General features: G+C 38.7%; 1 protein-coding gene across 1 annotated transcript; it reads left to right on the top strand.

Moving 5' to 3' along the window:
- Positions 1–957: 957 nt before the first annotated feature.
- On the top strand, positions 958–22,352 carry LOC127787182 (pyruvate dehydrogenase E1 component subunit alpha-3, chloroplastic-like). The gene is made up of 3 exons (XM_052315090.1): positions 958–1,504; positions 1,585–2,365; positions 21,744–22,352. The coding sequence occupies exons 1-3, from the start codon at positions 1,241–1,243 to the stop codon at positions 22,019–22,021; spliced, it is 1,323 nt and encodes a 440-aa protein (XP_052171050.1). The 5' UTR covers positions 958–1,240; the 3' UTR covers positions 22,022–22,352.
- The last annotated feature ends 15 nt before the right edge of the window (positions 22,353–22,367 follow it).

Genomic DNA, 22,367 nt, shown 5'->3' with positions numbered 1-22,367 from the left:
AATCCTTATCCAAATTGCACTATTTGATGTCCGTTACCACCATTTCTGGTGCAAGTTTGAGGTCCAAATTCATTTGTTCGGTTATTCAAAAAACTGATCTAAAGTTCAAGGAACAAACTTCTCTGTGCAATAAATTTGTCAATCTTTGATTGGTTTATCAGATGTGAATGGTATACAACTTATCACGTGCACTAGGAATTTAGTCAGCGAGTCCTGGAAGGGGGGTGATTGTAGGTTCATTGCTATTAAAAAAAACACTTAAAGAATTCAAGTTCGATTCTTGGGTGCAAGATTCTTTTAAAATGTCTCCAATTTATTATTGAATCCTATTGATTTATAGTTAGTTATTGTATTTTGATAATTAATACGTTAATAAATTATACTATACTCTTAAAATATATATTATACCCAAAAAATAAAAAAGCATAAGAGGTTCATTGTGGCCTCAAAATTAATTGTAAAAGGTTTCCAAATTCCAACCCTTTTTGTCCAAAAATCTTCGACGCCCAAATGCGCGGCTGCCCCACAACACAACATATTCTCCAAAGTCCTACCGAAACGAAACCCACGAAAAGCGTAAAAGAAAATAAAAGTGAAAATAATGTGTTTACCTTGTCCTTGATGATGTAATTTATTAAGAAAAATATATTGGTCGATTATGGAGATTTTTCTTGAGATTTAAAATTTATATCAGTTAATGTTCTTGTCATTAAAAAAGAATAATAAAGTTTTTAGAAAATATCGAAATTGCCCCTACTCTCTTCTTGCCTAGCAATAGAGTCAATAGGGTGGTATGTGATTGTGGTTTTTATTTCGCTTTTTCTTCTAACAATGTCAATGGGTTTCTTTCTTTTAAAAATTTAGGGTTTAAATTCACATAATTTTCGCTATCTTAAGAGCACTGATTGAGTGGAGGTGTGGATGATGAGTTGGGTGAACCTCCCCTCCCCTCCCCTCCCCTCCTCGCCCTTTCCCATTTTCATTTTAATTTTCTTCAAACTAACAAAACATGAAAATGATGATGATATAATCAAAGTTCCCAACGCCCTGGGCGGCTCTCTCTCTCTCCTCTCTCTCTCTCTCTCCTTGTTTTCTCCGCCATCTTCACCCACTTTCTTCATCCCCCCCCCTCTCTCTCTCTGTATATATATATATATATATATATCTGCAAGGCAAGAGCACACAGAGAGCACTTCATTCATTCAAATTCTTCATTCAATCTCCCCCAGTTTGGACGGCAATGTCTTCCTGTTCATCTTTCTCGGCTGCAACCAAAATCATCCAACCTCTCAACTTCCCCACCAGATCTCCCGACAATGCTCTGTTCGATCCCCTCAAACCCAAAACCACCATTACCTCCTCTTCTTTCCTTGGATCTTCCACCCACAGATTCCGCTTCTTCGACAAGAAGCCCCACCCCCGCCATAGATCCCGCCCCGTCCTCGCTGTTCTCAAGGAAAAGCAGAAGAATCTCAATTCGTCCACCGCCTCTCTTCCCAATCTGGTAAGCGATTTCGGAAAAAAAAAAAATCATGTTTTCGGTGTTGCATATGAACTGAAATTGTGATGATTACTAATGTGCAGCTGATCACGAAAGAGGAAGGGCTGGAGCTGTACGAGGACATGGTTCTGGGTCGAGCATTCGAGGACATGTGCGCCCAGATGTACTACAGAGGCAAGATGTTCGGATTCGTCCATCTCTACAACGGCCAGGAAGCCGTTTCTACCGGATTCATCAAACTTCTCAAGAACGAGGATTGCGTTGCCAGCACCTACCGCGACCACGTTCACGCCCTGAGCAAAGGGGTCCCTGCTCGCGCTGTCATGAGCGAGCTCTTCGGCAAGACCACCGGCTGTTGCCGTGGCCAGGGCGGTTCTATGCACATGTTCTCCAAAGAACACAATCTTCTCGGAGGCTTTGCCTTCATCGGCGAGGGCATTCCGGTTGCCACTGGCGCAGCCTTCACTTCCAAGTACCGGAGGGAGGTGTTGAAGGAGGCTGATTGTGATCATGTCACTCTCGCCTTCTTTGGTGATGGGACTTGCAACAATGGCCAGTTTTTTGAATGTTTGAATATGGCCGCCTTGTGGAAGTTGCCGATTGTGTTTGTTGTGGAGAACAATTTGTGGGCAATTGGGATGTCCCATTTGAGGGCTACTTCGGATCCCAAGATCTGGAAGAAGGGCGAGGCTTTTGGAATGCCCGGAGTTCATGTTGATGGAATGGACGTGTTGGAGGTGAGAAAGGTGGCCAAGGAGGCTATCACCAGGGCTAGGAGAGGAGATGGCCCGACTCTGGTTGAATGCGAGACCTACAGGTTCAGAGGACACTCTTTGGCTGATCCCGATGAGCTTCGTGACCCGAGTGAGCATTACTTCTTTTCTCATCTCTCGCATATCACTTGCCTTCTCTGTTATTCTAACTCAATGATGTCTCTGCATTTTCTCATGATTGTGACCGTGATTGAAGACATATATATATATATATATATTTGCAATCGTTCTTTGATATCTTTGCCTGCAAAAACATGTGCTTGTTAGTATTTGATACTTCTAAAATATTAATGATTTGTTCATGTTCCTTCATGTAATCAATCACTGTTTTGATAACTAATCCGGAGTTTTAACTTAATGAGTCATTGGGGGGAAACAAAAAAAAAAAAAGCATATACGTAACTGCCATAGTAGCTTAACATTCTAGAGCCGCAAGAATCCTGCCATTCAGAATTAATTGCACTGGGTTCCCATGTTTCTCCAGCATTGGCCAATTCTCGAGAGCTATTATGACATTGCTGTCTTGCAGAGAACATTAATACTCCTCTTTTAGAGTTTGGGAAATTTTAGTTTAACCCCATAAATTTTCCTTTACATCTTATCTAAATATCAACTGTTTCTTGCAGATATTATTATTCACATAATATTCACTAGTCCCTGTGTTTTGACTAGGTGGATCATTGCTTCCTTTGTTTATATAGAAATGGTCTTGACCTAATATTTGGTAGAAGGGTCTTTATACCTTGTGTTGCTGCCTTTTTTTTTTTTTGCTTTCTTCTTCCCATCTCAGTATGACATCTACCTGCTTATTAATTATCTTAGCATGAAATAATCTATTATAGAGTAGATTGGTGAGGACAAACATATCTAACTAGATATAGAATATTGGTGTTTGTGCGTGGTGGGGTGTGTGTGTGTGGGGGGGGGGGGGGGGGGGGGGGGGTGTGGAGGTGGAGAAATGATACAATTGGAGTGTTGTAAAATGCCTAGACTGAAACAAATGAAACTAGGGCACAACTGAGAGAAATGAATGCTCGGATTTTACTTAGAGAAACTGAATGAACAAAATGAAAATCAAGATACATAAAATGAAGGCAACGCGGTTCATACAATTGGAGTTTTGTGGTATGAACCGCAGTTTGGAAAGCTTCAACCCAAAACATAAGTGGCATATTAGCATGAGATAAAAGAGTGAGCCTCATTTTTGCTATGTGCCTGTGTTTTCTCTCAGCTATACCGTTTTGTTGATGGGTATAAGGGCAAGTAAATCTAGGTTGTATCCCACTGTTATGAAGATAAGACAAGAATGCCTTGAACTCCCCCCCCCCCCCCCCCCCCCCCCCCACACACACACACACACCCATTGTCAGTTTGTAGGGCCTTAATTTTGGTTTGAAATTGAGTTTCAACAAGTTTATGAAAGGTTACAAAAGTGGATAGGCATCAGACTTGAGCTTCAAAGAGTATAGCCATGTATATCTTGTATAGGTATCCACAAAAACAACATAATATCGATAACCTTCAACAAACAAAGTAGGAGAAGGGCCCCACATATTTGAGTAAATCAATTCAGGTGGTTTCTTTGCTATAATTGGAGAATCAGCAAATGGAAGTTGATGGAGTTTTCCAATTTTACATGAATCACAAAAATAAGGAATAGAAGAAGAAAAAGGAATGTGAATTTTATTAAGAACCAAACGCAGTACATTGAATGATGGATTCCCTAACTTTGCATGCCATTGTTGACACATCTTATCATTGTGGGCAACATGAACACTAGGTGACAGTCCATGACCAATTGGATACTGTCTTTTACACTTGTTTAAAGGAAAAACATTACAATTTGACAAAAATGTACTACCAACAAACGAACTAGACTCAATAGGTTGAGTAAAAGCACTGGAAGCAGCATGATCAAGTGCTGAACTCAACTGGTAAAGCCCATCCTTAAGACATCCTTTGAGTAGCACTTGTTTAAATTCAACAAGAAGGTTATGGTCTCTTGTGAGTTGAGAGACACTAATCAGATTCTTTTTCATGTTAGGGACATGTAGAACATTTGATAATGGAATAGTAGAGATAGGGTTAGTTTGAGTATGCAACTGTCCAAGACCAACATTAGTGATAGAAAGTTGCTTACCATTACCAACGGAGACTTTATCACTTCCATTGTAAGGAGCATGCAAGGAGAGATTACCGAGATTGGAGGTTATATATGATTTGTGGCTCCAAAGTCAATAAACCAAGGATCTAGCAAAAAGGACTGTGAGGCTGCTGAGAAAAATGGCTATAATGAGCCCCTTGAACAGAACCTAGATCACTTGTTTAGGCCTCGCTAGAATCACTAAGGGAAGCCGTAAATGCTTTAGAATCTGACTAAGGATGACCAAAATTTTGACCAGACATAGGAGCAGAATTCTTCTGAAAATTTTTATCAAACCGACGATAACATCTATCAGCAAAATGCCCTGGCTTGCCACATAGTTGACAATAAATTTTTCTACCAGATTGTCTACCCCAACCTCTTCCCACTCGATTTACATAACCACCTCTATAGTTCATAGAATTTCCAGCACCTCTTTGTGTATATGCAGCCGTACTAACATGCATTGAGGATGGCACAATAGACTCAACATTAACAGATGAATGCAACAGATTCTTAGAAGTTAATCTTTACTCATGCATCAGCAACAAATACTGAACTTTTTCAATATCAATATCATCCATTTGGTAGGTAATAAGACTAACAACCGTCTCATATTCATGATCAAGTCCATTAAGGATGGCAAGAAGCAAATCATTGTCACTTAGAGGCTCTCCTATAGCAGCAAGTGAATGGCCTATCATTTTTATCTTGAGAATATAGTCATTTATAGACAAAGAATCCTTCTTAATAGATCTAAGCTACTACTTTAATTGAAAAGACTTGGCAATAGTCTTGCGAGAATACAAATTTTCAAGAGAATACCATACCTCGGTTGCTACAAGACTTCCTTGTCAATTGTGGAGATAAGCCAGCCTAGCAGTAGTTGATCAAATCGCATCCAGCTCAAATACTCCAAATTCACCACAGAAGATCCAACATCACCAGCATCCGAATCTACCACATACTTTGGTGGAGGTGACATCTTGTTGAGAAAGGACTGGAGATCAAAAGCAACTGAAGGCTTTTGCCATTGTAGTGAAGTCTGACTGCAAGGCAGAGGGGAACGAGGATGAGGAATGAGGTGGAAGGGAAGAGGAGACACTGTGATCGGGGTTAGATGCCATAGACTTTGGTCGTTGGCTCTAATACCATGAAACTAACGAAACTAGGGCAAGAAATTAGGGCACAACCGAGAAAAAATAATGCTCGGATTTTACTTGGAGAAACTGAATGAACAAAATGAAAATCAAGATACATAAAATGAAGGCAACACTGATTATATACTTAGCAAGCCTAAGCCACAGCCTAACTACACAACAACATAAGCATACAAGCAAAATTACAACAATAACAGCACAATTAATTAAATGACCAACAACAAACTTTAAGCAGCAATTCAGGTAATATGTTCTTTCACACACAACAACACTAATAGGTATGGCTACTACAACAACAATCGCATGTCTTACAACCATTAGGTGGGGTTAACTACAAGAGTTCTCTCCAACTAGGTCTATTTGTGGCCATATACTCTATAAAGCCATTATATCTAATATCATATGTGAGGGTTTGTCACCAAGGTTTTTGGTCTTCTTCTACATCTTTTATTACAAACCTTTTTCATTTCATCTTTTTGCTTCATAGGTGTGTCTATTGTTCATCTTCGTACATGTCCAAATCATCTTAATTATGTCTCCCACATTTATCTTGAATTAGCTGTACTTTAACTTTCTTGTGTATAATGTCATTTTTAATTTTGCCTTCTTTTATATGGCCACACCTCTTTTGTAATATCCTCATTTTAGTTGCACTCATATTTTGCACAGATTAGTACTTGGTTATTTAATATTTTATATCATACAACTGTCAGCTCCTAAGGATCTGACAAGCAATTCTCGATCAATAGATTGATTGAAGGAGGAAGAGAGGGGAAGTCGAGAGAGAAATTAGGGAGAGAGAGAGAGAGAGAGAGAGAGAATATTCAGAAATCTGTTATGATTTTTCATATCCGTCCAGGGAATGGATCTGCTGTATATATAGCTGGATCCTAACCTCCCATGTGCAGGTAACCGCTTACAACTGGGAATGTACAATCTGCCCAAAGCAGCAACAAACTTTGTACAACTCCCTATAGCATATTCTACTAATTTGCTATTTCTTCCTTCCTATTACATTTAATTACTTTATCACCCCCCTTACTATGCAGGATACGTGACAACAACATAGAAGTAGATGGTCTTACACTTAGCTTTAGAGGGATTTTATGATTCTTAAAATGTGGGATGTGTTTTTTCACTTTAATCATCCTACTTTCAATCTATGAGTAAGATCCTTAATAACTTTTCCTTCTTTTTGAACAATTGATGTGTAATATTTAAATTGATATTTTCTTAGAATAACTTAATTTTCAAATCTAACCATTAAATTATCCACTCTATTTTTACTAAACTTGTACTCCACTAATTGGTTTTCAACATACTCAAGTCGAAACTTATGGATTTTAATCCATAATTCAGCTTAGTATTCATGCCTTTCTTTCCTTTTTTTATTCTTTTTTTATTTTTATTTGGGTGGGGGAGGAGGGGAGGTTTCATCCATCAAGGTAATATCTTCTGCAAATAATATAAATCAAAACACCTATTTTTGGATATGCTTTGAGTCCATCTAATAGTCTAGCAAAGGGGTAAGGGCTCAATATAAATCCTTGATGTAATTCAATTGCAATTGGAAACGGCTCAATTTATCCTTCACAAGTCTTCTCGTACATCTTAGCTCAATGATGCATGGTTGTGGTAACATATATAATCAATGTAGACTTAATTTTTCGGGAAAACTCTTCACAAGATTTTTTTGGGACTTGTCATGGAATTTCTATAGTTTATAATTGCATTGTGTAAATATTTGTCTTTTAAGACTTTTTCATTAGACGCCTCAATAAGTAGATAGCCTTCATTAGGGAACTAACTAAGCATAAAACCTGTCATGACCTTAACCTCAAGGGGCTGCGATTCACGCAAGTCCCAAGGTTGACCATTAGCCCACCAAGAACCTGCAAGACTAAGAGTTGTATTCATTCTCATTACACATTTCCCTATACATGAAATACATCATGATTGAATGAAAAGAAGTGCCAATATACATTTGTTATCACATAAGATGCTTCTAGCAATCCTATCAATACAACATGATCAAAACATAAATAAACGCAATAACAACTCTATTTGTGTATCTTCAACAAGATGATGGAAATGAAATTAAAGATAGCCTACCAAACTACATTGCCTAGAATACTCTAAAAGCATCTAGAATTCTTTAGAATATTCTAGATATCTCTACAATGTTCCACATTCTTCTAAAAAAAAATTCTCTCAAGGTGTGACCTCCATTGTAAGTAGCCGAGATTGACATTTTTGCAATTGGTGACATCCTCTTGCATGTACTTTGTTAATGTCCCTATTGTAGCCGAGATTGTCTTGAAGTCTTCAATCTTTTATCAATGCAAACATCCATTGTACCTCGAGATGACTAGCCCATTGGAATAATGGGATTCCCTCATGACCTCTTTCCTTAAGTTGCCCCGCTTTGGCACAGATTCCTAGTTTCCTTTGGTGTAAAGAAAAATGTACAACAACAACATCCAGCCTTTATCCCACTATGTGGGGTCGGCTACATGAATTCTAGACTTTTATGTGAGTTACGCCTCCAACAAATAGTTTGTCTAGAATTCATATTTGGATCCGACTAAGTTTTACGTTGGTTGTTGGCTACCTAACACAACCCTCCTCCTTTATCCAGGTTTGGGACCGATAGTGGATAACATCCCCTGGTGGAATAATGATGAAATGAAGTTTCAACACCATCTTCATATGGAGAAGTTTCATGAGATGGTGGTGAATGAAGATAATTGATATAGTTGTGTTCCATCATTTAATTGACATGGTGAAACCAACACGTACAATATGGAAACACAACTTGGTGCAAAGCAAAATGTCTTCAAGCTAAAAGTGTTGGGTCTTCTCATTTCTGGCTTGCTATGTGTAACGCCCCGCTCCCACTTACGGATGTTACTCATGAATAATCAATTAACCATTCACTCGCTAAGGTAATGATGAAAAGACGGGCTATGTTTCCATAAGAAACGTCCTAGGTGGGAACTAGGTTTTGCCCTCCCTTCGTTTCACTCAAGGGTTCGGGGACATATCGAAAAGATCTCGCGGAAATAAACCCGAAACCTTGGTGAGGCGTCACCCTTCTCTAGCTCTTAATGAAGAGTCAAGGATGACCTTTCCTAGGATTCGACAAATTAAGCAAACCCCACTCGCTAAACTTAACCATGTCTCAAGGTCTTAATTATTAGAAAATAAATTTTTATCTAAGAATTAACCCATTTTCTCATTCTCGATAGCCTTAGAAAATACTTGGGTTACACTCCTCTTGAAAATTTTACTAAACTTTTCTTAGGCAAACCTCCATTTATTTTCCCTTTATTTATTTCAAAAATACACCAAATTCCCATCATTTAGGGAGTAAGCTTTTGAAATTCAAACATCAAGTTTTCTCATCCATTTTTTTTTTCCATATTCAAGGAAAATACTCTTTTATTTTATTTTCCAACATATAGGAAAATTTTTCTAAAAATGCCTCAATATTTACCTTAATTTAATAAACATTTTGGAGGCTCGAACCCCATTTATTTATTTATAAAAACTTCTTTTTATTCCAGAAATTCCAGGAATATTTAAAATATAAAAATTTAAACAACATTAAAGGGGCAGCAGCAGCCACGGGTTGCGCCTGCTGCACGCGGGCGCTGGCCGCGCACGCCTGCTGCGCACGGGCACTGGTCGCCCGCACGCGCGCGCTGGCCGCCTGCCGCGCGCTTGCTGCGCGCGGCCGCACCAGCCGGGGGCATAGCCCGATTGCCACTCGACTTTTTTTTTTTTTTTTTTTTCATACATTCCAGAAATTTAATTCACAAAAATTAAAACATAATCCCTCACATTCACCCCAACATAAGGCCATACAACCATGAGGTCCTTACACAACATACACCAAAATAGGATACATATTGAAGTTTAAACTCCATCAAACTCTTAAACACCATTATAAAATATGAAAGCTACACAACTAGGACTCATAGCCCTTACCCCTTCCAAGATGCCCTTTCCCTTTGAGCTTTCACCACCTACAAAGAGGTCCAAAATGACCTTATGAGCTATTGCTCAGTAAGGGTGCAATGCAAAGCAAATGAGAGCATAAATAAACATGTAATGCGAGATGTAATGCAAATATCGGTAGTCTTCCTAGCCTTCTCAACCTTTCAAGGCAGAGGCTTCAACCAACCCCTTTTTCCCAACTCCTAGCCCTCCTTATGGCCAAAGGTCCACTATGGCCAAAGGTCCACTAGAGTACACAAATGCATATATTCTTGCAAATACATGAAACTCATAACAAATATTTGCTAAACATGCAAGACCGCCACCCATGGGGTCATCCCTTACCTTAACTCTTAGATGTTTTTCAAACGATTGCTTCCAAGTACCTCGTTAGTTCCAATAACCTAAAGAGAATTTCTTCGAACATTAGAAGATTTCTAAAATTAAGAGATGAGAAGGATTAAGAAAACTTCTTCTTTTCTTTTCTAAGAACAACCAAGTATAAGAATCTTACCTTCCTTTTTCGTCTCCTATTCTTCTTCTTCTTCTTCTTCTTCTTCTTCTTCTTCTAATTGTACTCTTGGCCAAGAAATTTGGCCTTCTATACCTTCTTCCTCTTTATATTACCTCACTTTTCCATTTTCTTTTAATTATTTACATTCAAAGATTTAATCTAAACCCTTGGATTTTATTAGTTTGAGAGAATTAATCTCCACCCTTCACTACAAGCACAATCCATGTGCTTAATAAACTTTTAATATCATCCTTTGATCACATAGGATTTAATCTCTACCCTTGAGAAGAAACACACAATCCTTGGTAAAAAAAGTTTTAATCCTAGCCATGAATTTAAAATGGAGATTGAATCTTCACCCTTCAAAGAAGCACAATCCATGTGCTTAAAGAGGACATCATCTAAGCCCTTGATTCCTACCCAAGAGTTATCCCAATCATCCATTCTAATCCCTTAAAAATTAATTTTAATTATATTGGTAATTCATGCCAATTTTTAAGACTCATTTGTGGCCCTTGGATCAACTCCCATTCCAAGGCCATATCTCATCCATTGGATCCATCTTGAACTTTTAATTTTTCTCCCATTTATTTTAATTCTTCCATTTTCAACCATAATTGCATGGCCACCTTCTATTTTCCTTTGCATTTTCTTTATGCAACATAATGATGGCTCTCATTAAAGGCAAGAATGACTCATTTTCTTTTTCTTTTCCTTTTAATTAAATCTCACTTCTCTTTTAATGAGATCTTGCCAAGTGTCACTCATATATTTAATTTAGCCATTTCTTATTTCTTTAATACCTTATCTTCTTCATTGAGAACTTGCCAAGTGTCACTATTTGACACCTATTTGGCCCCCAACCCACAATCTTGGCCATCCAATATTTCTCAATAAATTAATCAAAATTAAATCCTTCCCATAGGATTTATTACTTATTTTCACCCATAATAATTCTCTTTTAATGGGATAATATCCAAATTACCATATTGTCCTTCTAGAGGCATCTCACATTATAACTTCCATTAGCCAACTTAGGACAATTTTGGAACGCCACATGCCTCTATTTTATAATTTATTTAATTAAACTCATACTCACACCTAGGGTGTTACACTATGCTAGGCATTTGGCTGTGAGGTTGTGCTCCAATCCTTCTTTGATGCGCTCCAAAAGAGTATTGTGGGGTCTTGATAATGTTACTAGCTGCACCTTTTAGCTTAAGGTGTTTGCCATTGAGTTTACCATACCCAACTTATGGATAAATTCAAAATCAAACTCTAAGAAGTCTTGCCACAGAACTTGTTTTTGGGTAATCTTCTTTTGAGTTTGAAAATAGCTTGTAGCTATATTATCTATCACCAAGTTCGAAGGCACTGAACTACTACTGTCATTTCCTTTTCTTGGACAATGTAGCATCATTCCATATCATTTAGTTTTCAACTTTCAAATGCAATGGGATGTCTATCTTGTGTAATCACCCCCACAATGACAAAGTTTGAAGCATTAGTGTGCACCTCAAATGTCTTGGAGTCGTCAAGTAAGTTAAAGATGGGTTCATCCATCACAACCTTCTTTAACTCTTCAATGGCTTCTTGGCAACAAGAAGTTCACTACCAAGCTCAATTCTTCTTAGCATATCAATTAATGATGTTGCCTTTACTGAGAACCCCTTGATGAATCGCCTATAGTAGTTATAAGTCCTAGAAATGATTGTAGCTCAAATACCGTCATGGGTGGCTCCCATTCTTGAATTGCTCACAGCTTTGACTCATACATCTTGAGCTTGCCATCCCCTATCTTGAGTCCCAAAAAGTAACTACTTTTTGGTGCAAAGGAGCATTTCTTTTGTTTATGTACAGTTAGTTATTTCTTAGAACTTATTTGAGTTGTTGCACATGCTCCTCCAAAGTGTAACTATATACCACCATATCATCTAGGTATACTACTACAAACTTATCAAGATAGGAATGGAATGTAATGGACTATACAAAAGGTAGTTGGTGCTTCAGTAAGATCAAATGGCGCTGATAAGGAATCTAGGATCCATACTTTGTCACGAAAGTTGTCTTTCCCTTGTCTTTTTTAGCAATTCGTACTTGATAGTAGCCTGGGTGAAGATCCAACTTGGTGAAATATCTTTCTTTTCTAAGTTGATCAAAGAGATCAACAGTCAAAGGTATTGCATACTTATTTTGGATTGTAGCCTTATTAAGTGCTCAATAGTTGATAACCAAAGAGAATCATCCTTTTTCTTTTGGAATAAGACAAAAGCTCCATGGGGCACCTTAGAAGGCTAGATAAATTCCACATCTAGTAGCTCTTCAAGTTATTTCCGAAGTTCTTCTAACTCTGCTGGTGCCTTATGGTGAGTTGCTTTAGCATTATGATTGACCTTGCACCTTGAAGGTAGCTTCTTTGGGAGCTTATCTTGCATGAAATCCTTGTAGTCTTCAACTACCTTAATCACTTATTTTGGCAATTATCATCAAAGTGGGGAGCCTTATCCATCCACAGTTTTCTAGATAGGCAGGTCTCCCTTTTATTAAGACCCTTAGAAATCTATATTGCAAAAAGAATCCTGAACTTAGTCTTAACTTGTTGCCTAACTAGTAACCATTGGTACCACACAAGTTTTATCCTCCTTCACTATGCACGTGGCACTAGCAAAGGGGATAGGTGATGCCTGACCTTGTCTAAGAATTTTATACCAAAAATTCTCCTTGGTGAATGAACTAATTTGTCTATGGTTAAAAGTACTTACCTTCTCCTTGGTGAGTCGAAGTGGTGTTCCATCTACCTATCATTGGTAAAGTATAGAGTACAAGACCGAAAAGAATGCTCTTCGAAGCTGTAATGCCCAAAGACTTCAATTCACCAATTTGTAGCATTACTCCATGAGTTAGATCATAGATGGGCTTAAATTCCAAATTCATAGTATTAAGCCAATCCTTTTTGCCTGAGACCTTCAACCCAGTCTCTTGGCTTCTTCATAAGATATATAAAATTATGAGTTGGCCCAGTATCTACCAAGGCTTAGGAGATTTATGGGCCAATTTTAGCATCAATGTGCATTAGCCCCTTAGAAGTGATCCTTTCCTACATAGCCTTCGCAACATCCAAAAGGCAAATGGACTTCATCTTGGTCTCCTCCTAAATAGGCTCCTCTCCTCACATAGCTATGAGATTAAGGGTGTTCTTTTTTGCAATCACAAATAAGATGAGGACCATCACACAAGTAACATTTCTACTCAACCTTGGATTTCTTGTCCTTGGTTCCATCAATCATCTTGCCACCATTGGGTTTTTCCTTGAAGAACCGAACCTTCTCTTCCTTCTCTTCCCCACTTTAGTAGTATTACTCTTCCACACCATATATTTAGAGAAGCTTCCTTTCTTGAAGTCCAAAAATTATTTTGCAACTACTATGGCCGCAACAAGAGATGGCAAACCACAACATTGCAATTCTTGCTTAGTCCAAGTTGGAGACCATCCATAAACTAGATTAGCTTGTCCTTTTTAGAGATGTTTGGGGTTTGAAATAAGAGACCGGTAAATTGGTTAATCCCAAACATCCCTACATGCTTTAATCTCCTTGTGTTGGTGTCGCCACCACATTGAAAGATATAGTATTGTTCCATGTTAAATAAGAAAGTGTCAACTTCTTTGGCATCCCTCTTGCCCATGTATGGCTTGGGCTTGGGCTTGGCTCAATCTATTTGCAAAACTTTCTCTGTATCTTCGTTGCCTTGTTCACAACCATTGAAGTATCAAGAATAAACGTACCTCCTTGTATGTCATTGTGTTGGTGTCGCCACCACAGTGAAAGATAAAGTATTGTTCCATGTTAAATAAGAAAGAGTCAATTTTGTTGGCATCCCTCTTACCCATGTAGGGCTTGGGCTTGGGCACCTTGGCTCAATCTATTTGCAAAACTTTCTTCGTATCTTTCATTGCCTTGTTCGCAATCATTGCGTTGCAAAAGGCCTAATCCTCTTGCATGACCTTAATTTCCTCTTGGAGAGCAACAACTTCTACCAAAACTCCATCTATTTTGGGTTGGAACCTCCTTAAAGGTGTGTGCAAGCATCGAGGACCCCTTGCAACTCTCTCTTCACCACATGTCTTAAGACCTTCATTGCTTGGTTATTTTTCCTTGCAATTCTCCACTATACATGCCAAAACCTTGCCATGCTCAGTAGCAATTGAATATGCCATCTCTTCCACAGTCTTAGCCTTGCCTTTGATATCGTTATGGGCTTCACCTTCTAGCACCTGCAAGGCACTTAAGGGCCTGTTTACTTGTAGAGAATGTTTTCTGTTTTCCATTTCCAGTTTTCATCTCTGTTTCCATGTTTCCATTTCTATTGAAAATCAGAGGAAAAACAGATAACACATGCATTTCTATTAAATGTGAAACTAGTTTTAGACTTTAGAAAACGAAAATGTGTTCAAAATAGTGCAGAAGAAGAGATGTAGACATCGGCAGCAAGGGGAGAGGTGAATGCTTAGGGCGACTTGATGAAGAGAAGAGACATTGCAATTGCAATGCCAAAGGGAGGCTGATGCAAATAGGGACAACAAAAATAGCAGAAACACAACAAGGATGTAGTGTTGAAACAATGGATAGCAAATAAAACACTTAAATAACTAAGATCCCAGCTTGTCAGTCCTAGAACAGCCAAGTAGCAGCAGTTTCTTGCTAGCCTCTCGCACCTATGGCAGCGGCGAAGGGATTGGTAGGCACTGCAAGGTCAACTCAAAACCCAAGACTCCAAATCTTCAAAACCCTAGCTGGTTTGGAGCTGAAACTCCTTGCAAAGGCTTTTGTCTTCAAAATGCTGAAAAAGTCCCCAAGGTGGCTGGGAGACCCTTTATTTATACCAGACCTCAGGCTTCCAAGGGAAGCCAACTTCTATCTCTTCGAACTTCCAAGAGAAGCCAACTCTCATTTTTCAAATAACTCCCCCCTTAAAGTGACTAATCTTTAGGAACCCCAACAAAACACTTTATCTTACAAAAAGACACCCCAAAATTAACTTACACCAAAATATGCCCGCAAAAGCTTGAAATTACCAAAATACCCCTACCTAATGCATCAAAGGAAAATGCTATTAGTACATCATGGGTTACACATGGGCTACACCATGGGCTACATAATGTAGCTAAAATATCCAAAATACCCCTCACCCAAGATGGCGAAGTGAGGCGGTGAGGTGCATGACTAAAATACCTCTCACCCAAGGCGGTGAGGCGACACGAGGCGATAACGTGCGGTGAGGCGAGGCGAGGCGGTGAGGTACAAAGGATATTTTTGTCATTTATAATGCATTGTGTAGCCCATGGAGTACCAATAGCATGGTCTTGCATCAAAATAAAAACTATGTACAAGTTTGCATCATTCCCCCCTTCTTTGAAAGAACTTGCCTCTGAGTGAGTTGCCAACTTGGCTGCCTAGCACATTTCAGGGTCAATTCTCATAAAATCCTCTTTGCTAATCCATGAATTTTCATAATCAAGTTTGCCTGCCCATCTTACCAGAAACCTAAAATAATTTCCAGCTCTAGTCTTCACCTCCCACACGTGTATAACAGCCTAGATCCTTCCTTCTTTGCTAGAAGTTACCTAAGGTGGACTCTTACACTCAACATCCTGCAATTCCACTTGCAGATTGCCACGGAAAGGATACAAATCTGCCACATTAAAGATTGATGATATATCAAGGTCTTGAGGACGTTCAACCTCATAGGCATTTTCACCGAACTTGCATAGAATTTTGCATGGCCCAATCATTTTACTCTTTAACTTGCGATAGGCACCTGCTGGAAATCTTTCTTTTCAAAGGAAAACCATGACCCAATCACCCCCTTGATACTCCTTATACCTTCAATGTTGATCAGTCGTTGCCTTATAATGTTGGTTCGCATTTTCAAGCCTTTTCCTAACTTCTTCTTGTACCTCTTTCAAATTCTCAGCATAAGCAACTGCATCATCACTAACTGTATGCTGGTTGGAGACATCCATGAGATCAACAATCTGATTGGGATTTGTTCCGTATACCAGCTGGAAAGGACTATTCCCAGTAGATCTGTTAAAAGTGCTGTTATAAGAAAATTCAGCCTGTGGTAAAATTATATCCCATTGTCGGATGTTGTCTTTTGCAAGCCAATGCAACAAATTCCCCAAGCTCCTATTTACTACTTCAGTTTGCCCATCTGTTTGTGGGTGATAAGCACTGCTGTACTGCAATTTTGTTGCCAATACTTTCTACAATGTCCTCCAAAAATGGCTAAGAAACTTTGTGTCCTGATCGGAGATAATAGTTTTTGGCACCCCATGCAATCTAACCACTTCCCTAAAAAAAAAAAGATTTGCCAGTTGCATCAAAAGTCTTCTTACAAGCAATAAAATGGCCCATCTTTGAAAATCAATCCACCACAACCAAGCTGGAATCAACACCCCTAGCAATTTGCAGTAAACCCAATACAAAGTCTATGCTTATGTCAATCCATGGGGCCATAGGGACTAGTAAAGGAGTATAAAGACCTGCATTTTGTTGTTGCCCCTTCGAAACCTGACAAGTGCGGCAATGAGTGACATACTTGTATACATCCCGACGCATGGAAGGCCAAAAGTACCTTTCAGCCACTAAATTCAACGTCTTACCCCTGCCAAAATGACCTCAAAGGCCTCCCCCATGCAATTCAGATATCAAATATTCTCTCAAAGAGCCGTCAGGTATACATAACTTGGTACCTTTAAATAAGTATCCATCCTTCGCAACAAATTTTGCATGCACATCATAATCACCCCTTGCCTGCTTCTCAGGAGTGCCAGCAAAATATGGGTCATTCTTGTGTTGTTCCTTGATCACTTCAAGCCCAATGATAGCAATAAAAATAGTTTCCAGCAAATAAACCCTTCGACTCAATGCATCGGCTACCTTATTTTGTAAACTAGCTTTATGTCATAGTGAAAATGTATACTCTTGTAAGAATGTTACCCACTTAGCATGTCTTCGACTTAGCTTTTTCTGAGAGTTGAGGTATGTAAAGGCCTCTTGATCAGAATTCAGGATAAACTCCCTTTGAATATGATAGTGGCGCCAGAATTTTAAAGCTTGAACAATAGCATAAAACTCTAGGTCATAGGCGGAGTAGTTTTGTCGAGCCTTGTTGAGCTTTTCACTGAAATAAGCCATTGGCCTCCCTTCCTGACTCAAAACAGATCCAACTCCAATCTTTAATGCATCACAATCAACTTCAAAGAGTTTGCCAAAATCTGGTAAGGCCAATATTGGTGCTTGAGTCATTCGTCTCTTTATCTCCTCAAAGCTTCCTTCAGCTTCTAAGGTCCAAGAAAACTTTCCTCCCTTGAGACATTCTGTGATAGGTGCTACAATGGTACTGAAATTTTTTTATAAAATCTCTTGTAAAATGTTGCCAAACCATGGAAGCTTCTGACTTCTGCAATAGTTTTGGGACTGGGCCAGGTAGTTGTAGCTTCAATCTTCAATGGATCAACTTCTATCCCATTTGCAGAGATAATATATCTCAAAAAATCCAATCTGTCCACCACAAAGCTGCATTTCTTGATGTTAGCATATAATTGATTATGCCTCATAAGTTGCAAAATAGCCTTCAAATGTTCAAGGTGACTTTGCTTATCCCTGCTATACACCAAAATATCATTGAAATACATGACAACAAACTTCCCAATAAAAGGTTTCAGCACTTGATTCATAAATCTCATGAAGGTACTAGGTGCATTAGACAATTCAAAAGGCATTACCAACCACTCGTAGAGTTCTTCCTTGGTCTTAAAAGCTATTTTCCATCCATCTCCAGGTCTTATTCTGATTTAGTGATAGCCCACTCTTCAAGTCAATCTTAGAATAAACATGAGATCCAGCTAGCATGTCAAGCATATCATCCAATCTTGGAATGGGAAACCTGTATTTAAATGGTTATTTTATTGATAGCCCTGCTATCAACACACATTCTCCAACTCCCATCTTCCTTGGGAGTGAGTAAAGCTGGTACTGCACAAGGACTTAGACACTCTTGTATGAACCCTTTCCTAAGAAGTTTTGTAACCTGCCTTTGAAGTTCTTCATGCTCCCTTTGGACTCATCCGATAATGAGGTAGATTAGGCAAGGTGGCACCCGGCATAAGATCAATGTAGTGTTGTATGTCCCTAATTGGAGGGAGTCCATCAAGTAGCTCATCCTGCATCACATCTCTATTCTCATCAAGAATTTCTCTTTTGTCACTTGGAATATCTAACTGCAACTTTTCTTCCTTTTGAAGAAGAACATATAGCAACCCAATTTCCTTGATTTTGCCAATAAAATCCCCTCTATTTACAAGTGCAATAGAGCAGCCCTTATCTTCATCATTCTTCATTGGTTTCAGCACAAGCTTCTTCTTCTTCTCACCATCTTTGACGAAAAATGAATAAGTCTTCTTCACACCATCATGAATCGTGCCCCAGTCATTTTGCCAAGGTCAGCCAAGTAAGATATGGCAAGAATCCATGGGGACCACATCACAATAAACTGGTTCTTTGAAGGAACCAATTGAAAAATTGGCAAGGCATCTTGATGAGACAATTACCTCATTTCCTCTATTGAACCAAAGAATCCGATATGGTTGTGGATGTTGTTCAATCTTCAATTTCAATTTGTCCACCATTTCTTGAGAGACTAATTTCTCACTTCTCCCACTATCAATTATCAAATTGCATAGCTTTCCACCAGCTGTACATTTAGTTTGGAAAATGTTCTTCCTTAGCCAATTACCTCTGCTAGCCGGAGGGGAAAGTATGACCTCCCGTCGCCAAGTGTGTCCCCCTCAATTCCTTCCTCTGCTAATTCATTTTCAGCTTCTGGTTGCTGCTCCTGATCCTCAAAGCTAGCAAAATTTTCTTCTGGATCTGCTTCTTCAGCTTCAACAAGATTAACTCTGTTATCTCTTTTCGGGCACTCACAAGATTTATGTCCAAGTTCAAAGCATCTATATCACATAATCACCACCTTCCCTTGATTATTAGGCTGTACTGGGGCTGTCTTTCCACTATTATAATTGTTCGGTTGATTGGAATGCATGGTTGCAGCTATTAACTCTCAAGATCAACTTGCTCTGATACCAATTTGATGAAAAAGGGACAGCAAAAATAGCACAAACACAAGGATGTAGTGTTGAAACAATGGACAGAAAATAACACGCTTAAATAACTGAGATCCCACCTCGTCGGTCCTAGAACAACTGAGTAGCAACAGCTTCTTGCTAGCCTCTCGCACCTATGGCAGCGGTGGAGGGATTGGTAGGTGTTGTAGGGTTGACTCCTCAAAACCCAAGTCTCCAAATCTTCAAAACCCTAGCTGGTTTGGAGATGAAACTCGCTGCAGAGGCTTCTGTCTTCAAAATGCTGAAAAAGTCCCCAAGGTGACTGGGAGACCCTTTATTTATACCAAACCTCAAAGGTCCAAGGGAAGCTAACTTCTATCTCTTCAAGCTTCCAAGAGAAGCCAACTCCCATTTTGGAAATAACTCCCCCTAAAACTGGCTAATCTTTATGAACCCTAACAAAACACTTGATCTTACAAAAAGACACCCCAAAATTAACTTACACAAAAATATGCCCCCAAAAGCTGAAAATTACTAAAATACCCCTACCCAACACATCAAAATAAGAACTATGTACAGGTTTACATCAAAGGCATTGGTGCTGGTCAAGGGATAAGGATGGCAAGGGGAGAGGAAGAGGGTGCCAATAGTGCTCGCCATTGTAGTGGTAGGGATGAGGATGGCAAGAGAAGAGGCCAGTTGTGCTCTCTATCGCAATGGCAAATGGCGATGGGGAAGAGGAGAGGAAGGTGTGGTGCATGGGTGGGTGGGAATGAAACACTTGAATAAAAGAGAAGCAAAAGGAAAAAAATTGTTGTTGACAGGATTCAATGTGGGGCTCAAATTAGAAAAGTGTGTTTTTCCTATAGATCATTTTTAAGATGTTTTCTAAAATCTAGTACAATTTTAGAATACAGAAAAATTGTTTTCTATTCTCCAATTTAGAAAAAAAAAAAAAAAAAACATTTTGAACATAGTTTCCAATTTTCTATCTTTGTAAAGATATTTTCTAGAAAACTACTCTAGTTTTCCACAAGTAAACATGCCCTAAGCTTCTCGATTCCTCCACTAGATAAATCCTAAGTTCAGCCTCACTTCCTCAAGATATAGTGTTAGATCAAAATAACAAGGTTGTGAATGACAAAGGAAACACTCAAAACTCGAGTCTTTTGGAAAGGCTTCTTGTATTGCACTCTCAAAATGCTATGCCCTTACAGATGAAGCCCTCACCCATGGAAAGAATGTGCCACATGTCAATGACCTAATGGGACATCCTAAGAGATTTAGGCATCCTCCTAGGGAAGTTTACAAGCGTCTAAATACCTTACACTTCTTTAGAATCTTCTAATGAACCCTTGTAATCTCAAAAAGTTCTAGTGTCCTCTAGCATCATCTATGTTACTCTTGAAGTAACTTGAATTCTCTAGACATCTCTAGAAAGTTCCACATTATTCTAGAAATTTCTGCATTCAATAATTAGCCGAGATGTACACTTATTTGTGCAAATGTCAAACCGTGATGCATGTGATGTTCACCAAATAACCGCTAGATAATCCCCCCCACACAAAAAACAAAAAGGAAAAAAAATATTGTTGATCAAACTAGTAATATATATCTTACCAAACTGCCTTCTCTAAGAAAACCTCACCCCAATCCATCAGACTGAATGAGTGATCTCAAACTATTGAATTTCACCACCACAGAATTTCAGACCTGGATAGTGAAAGAGGTCTTCTGAACTCCTCTCTTGTGCTCACTACAGTGAATAGATCATCCATTTCATACTAGATACTGCAGGATTTCTGAACATGTTTCTCCATCTATCTCAACTAGTTTCATTACCCTTTTAAACTATAATAATCATCATTGCCTTTCAGATATACCCTTTATCATAGTGCAAAATGAGCTAGGGCCACTACATTGGCACCCAAATGTAGTGTTAAAACTCACCAAGGTTCTTCATGGATGGATGCGAGTAAAGCAATTCAGGACCAGAGGATAAGGATTAGATCATGAAGCTTTTGAATTTTGATAAGAAAATCTATGGAAGTGGTGGATGTGCTGTTGGAGGAAGAATAAATATTATTTACCTTCAAGAGACAGATGAGTTGACTAGAAGTTTAAAAATGTTGAGATATAAACTTTGATACTCAGAAAGGATCTTATGAGTAATGGAGTAGTGATTACTATGGATAAGACTACTTGCATGACGGGGAACTTTTTGCAAAACAAGGGTAATGCTACATACATAAACAATCCTACCCCTCATTACTAGGAATCTGGTGTACTAGGGATGCCCCCCCCCCTTTCTCTCTTTAGTATGCTAAATTCATGCACGGTACGTAAATAACGTGAGTTGAGATTTTCTTCTACAACATTATTTTTGTCTTGTTAATTATCTCCAATTTTCAACAAAATGTAATATTTTCCCCAAATAATTTAGAAAATTTTAAATTTATGAAATTGTATTATTATATTTTTGAGTCACAAGTCTTCTCCACCTTATGTGTTGGTTGATTTTGGCAGATGAGAAAGCTTGTTATGCTGCTAGAGATCCAATCGCTGCCTTGAAAAAATACATGATTGACAATAATCTGGCCAGCGAAGCGGAGTTGAAAGCAATAGAGAAGAAGATAGACGAGGTGGTAGAGGATGCAGTGGAGTTTGCAGATAGCAGCCCTCCACCGCATCGCAGCCAGCTATTGGAGAATGTGTTTGCGGACCCAAGAGGTTTCGGTATCGGCCCTGATGGGAAATACAGATGCGAGGATCCAAAATTCACTGAAGGAACTGCTCATGTCTAATCTTGTGATTTGTAGAATTTTGGAGTTTGCTTCTGATTCATTGTTCTAATGTGGTTTTGGAATACAACATAGCAATAACTAGCTTAATTTCTTGTCGCTATGTATTTCTTTTACTATTATATTATATAGCAGGTTGTGCTGTAGAGGCTGTGTTTTTTGTTGCTAATTTCATTTTTGTAAGGATGCCAAGAGCATACCTCTTTTATGTCCGTACTTCCAAAGTGTTAGCTACGTTAAAGCTGAAACTTAAATCTGGAAAAGTTTGAACAATGCATGTAATAGATAGTTAGCAATTGCTTCTTCTAAGGAAACATAACTTCGCATTGGATTACATTGGACCAGAGTC

The sequence above is a fragment of the Diospyros lotus genome, chromosome 12, assembly GCF_014633365.1.
Source record: "Diospyros lotus cultivar Yz01 chromosome 12, ASM1463336v1, whole genome shotgun sequence".
Classification (NCBI taxonomy): domain Eukaryota; kingdom Viridiplantae; phylum Streptophyta; class Magnoliopsida; order Ericales; family Ebenaceae; genus Diospyros; species Diospyros lotus.
Note: the sequence above shows the minus strand (reverse complement) of the source record. Positions and strands in the feature narration are given on the sequence as shown.

What these genes read in the sequence shown, in the direction of transcription:
- LOC127787182 (XM_052315090.1), top strand. Translation starts at nt 1,241, where the DNA reads ATGTCTTCCTGTTCATCTTTCTCGGCTGCAACCAAAATCATCCAACCT. An exon ending in CCGCCTCTCTTCCCAATCTG is followed by an intron (nt 1,505 to 1,584) that starts GTAAGCGATTTC and finishes ACTAATGTGCAG; the next exon opens with CTGATCACGAAAGAGGAAGG. An exon ending in CGATGAGCTTCGTGACCCGA is followed by an intron (nt 2,366 to 21,743) that starts GTGAGCATTACT and finishes TGATTTTGGCAG; the next exon opens with ATGAGAAAGCTTGTTATGCT.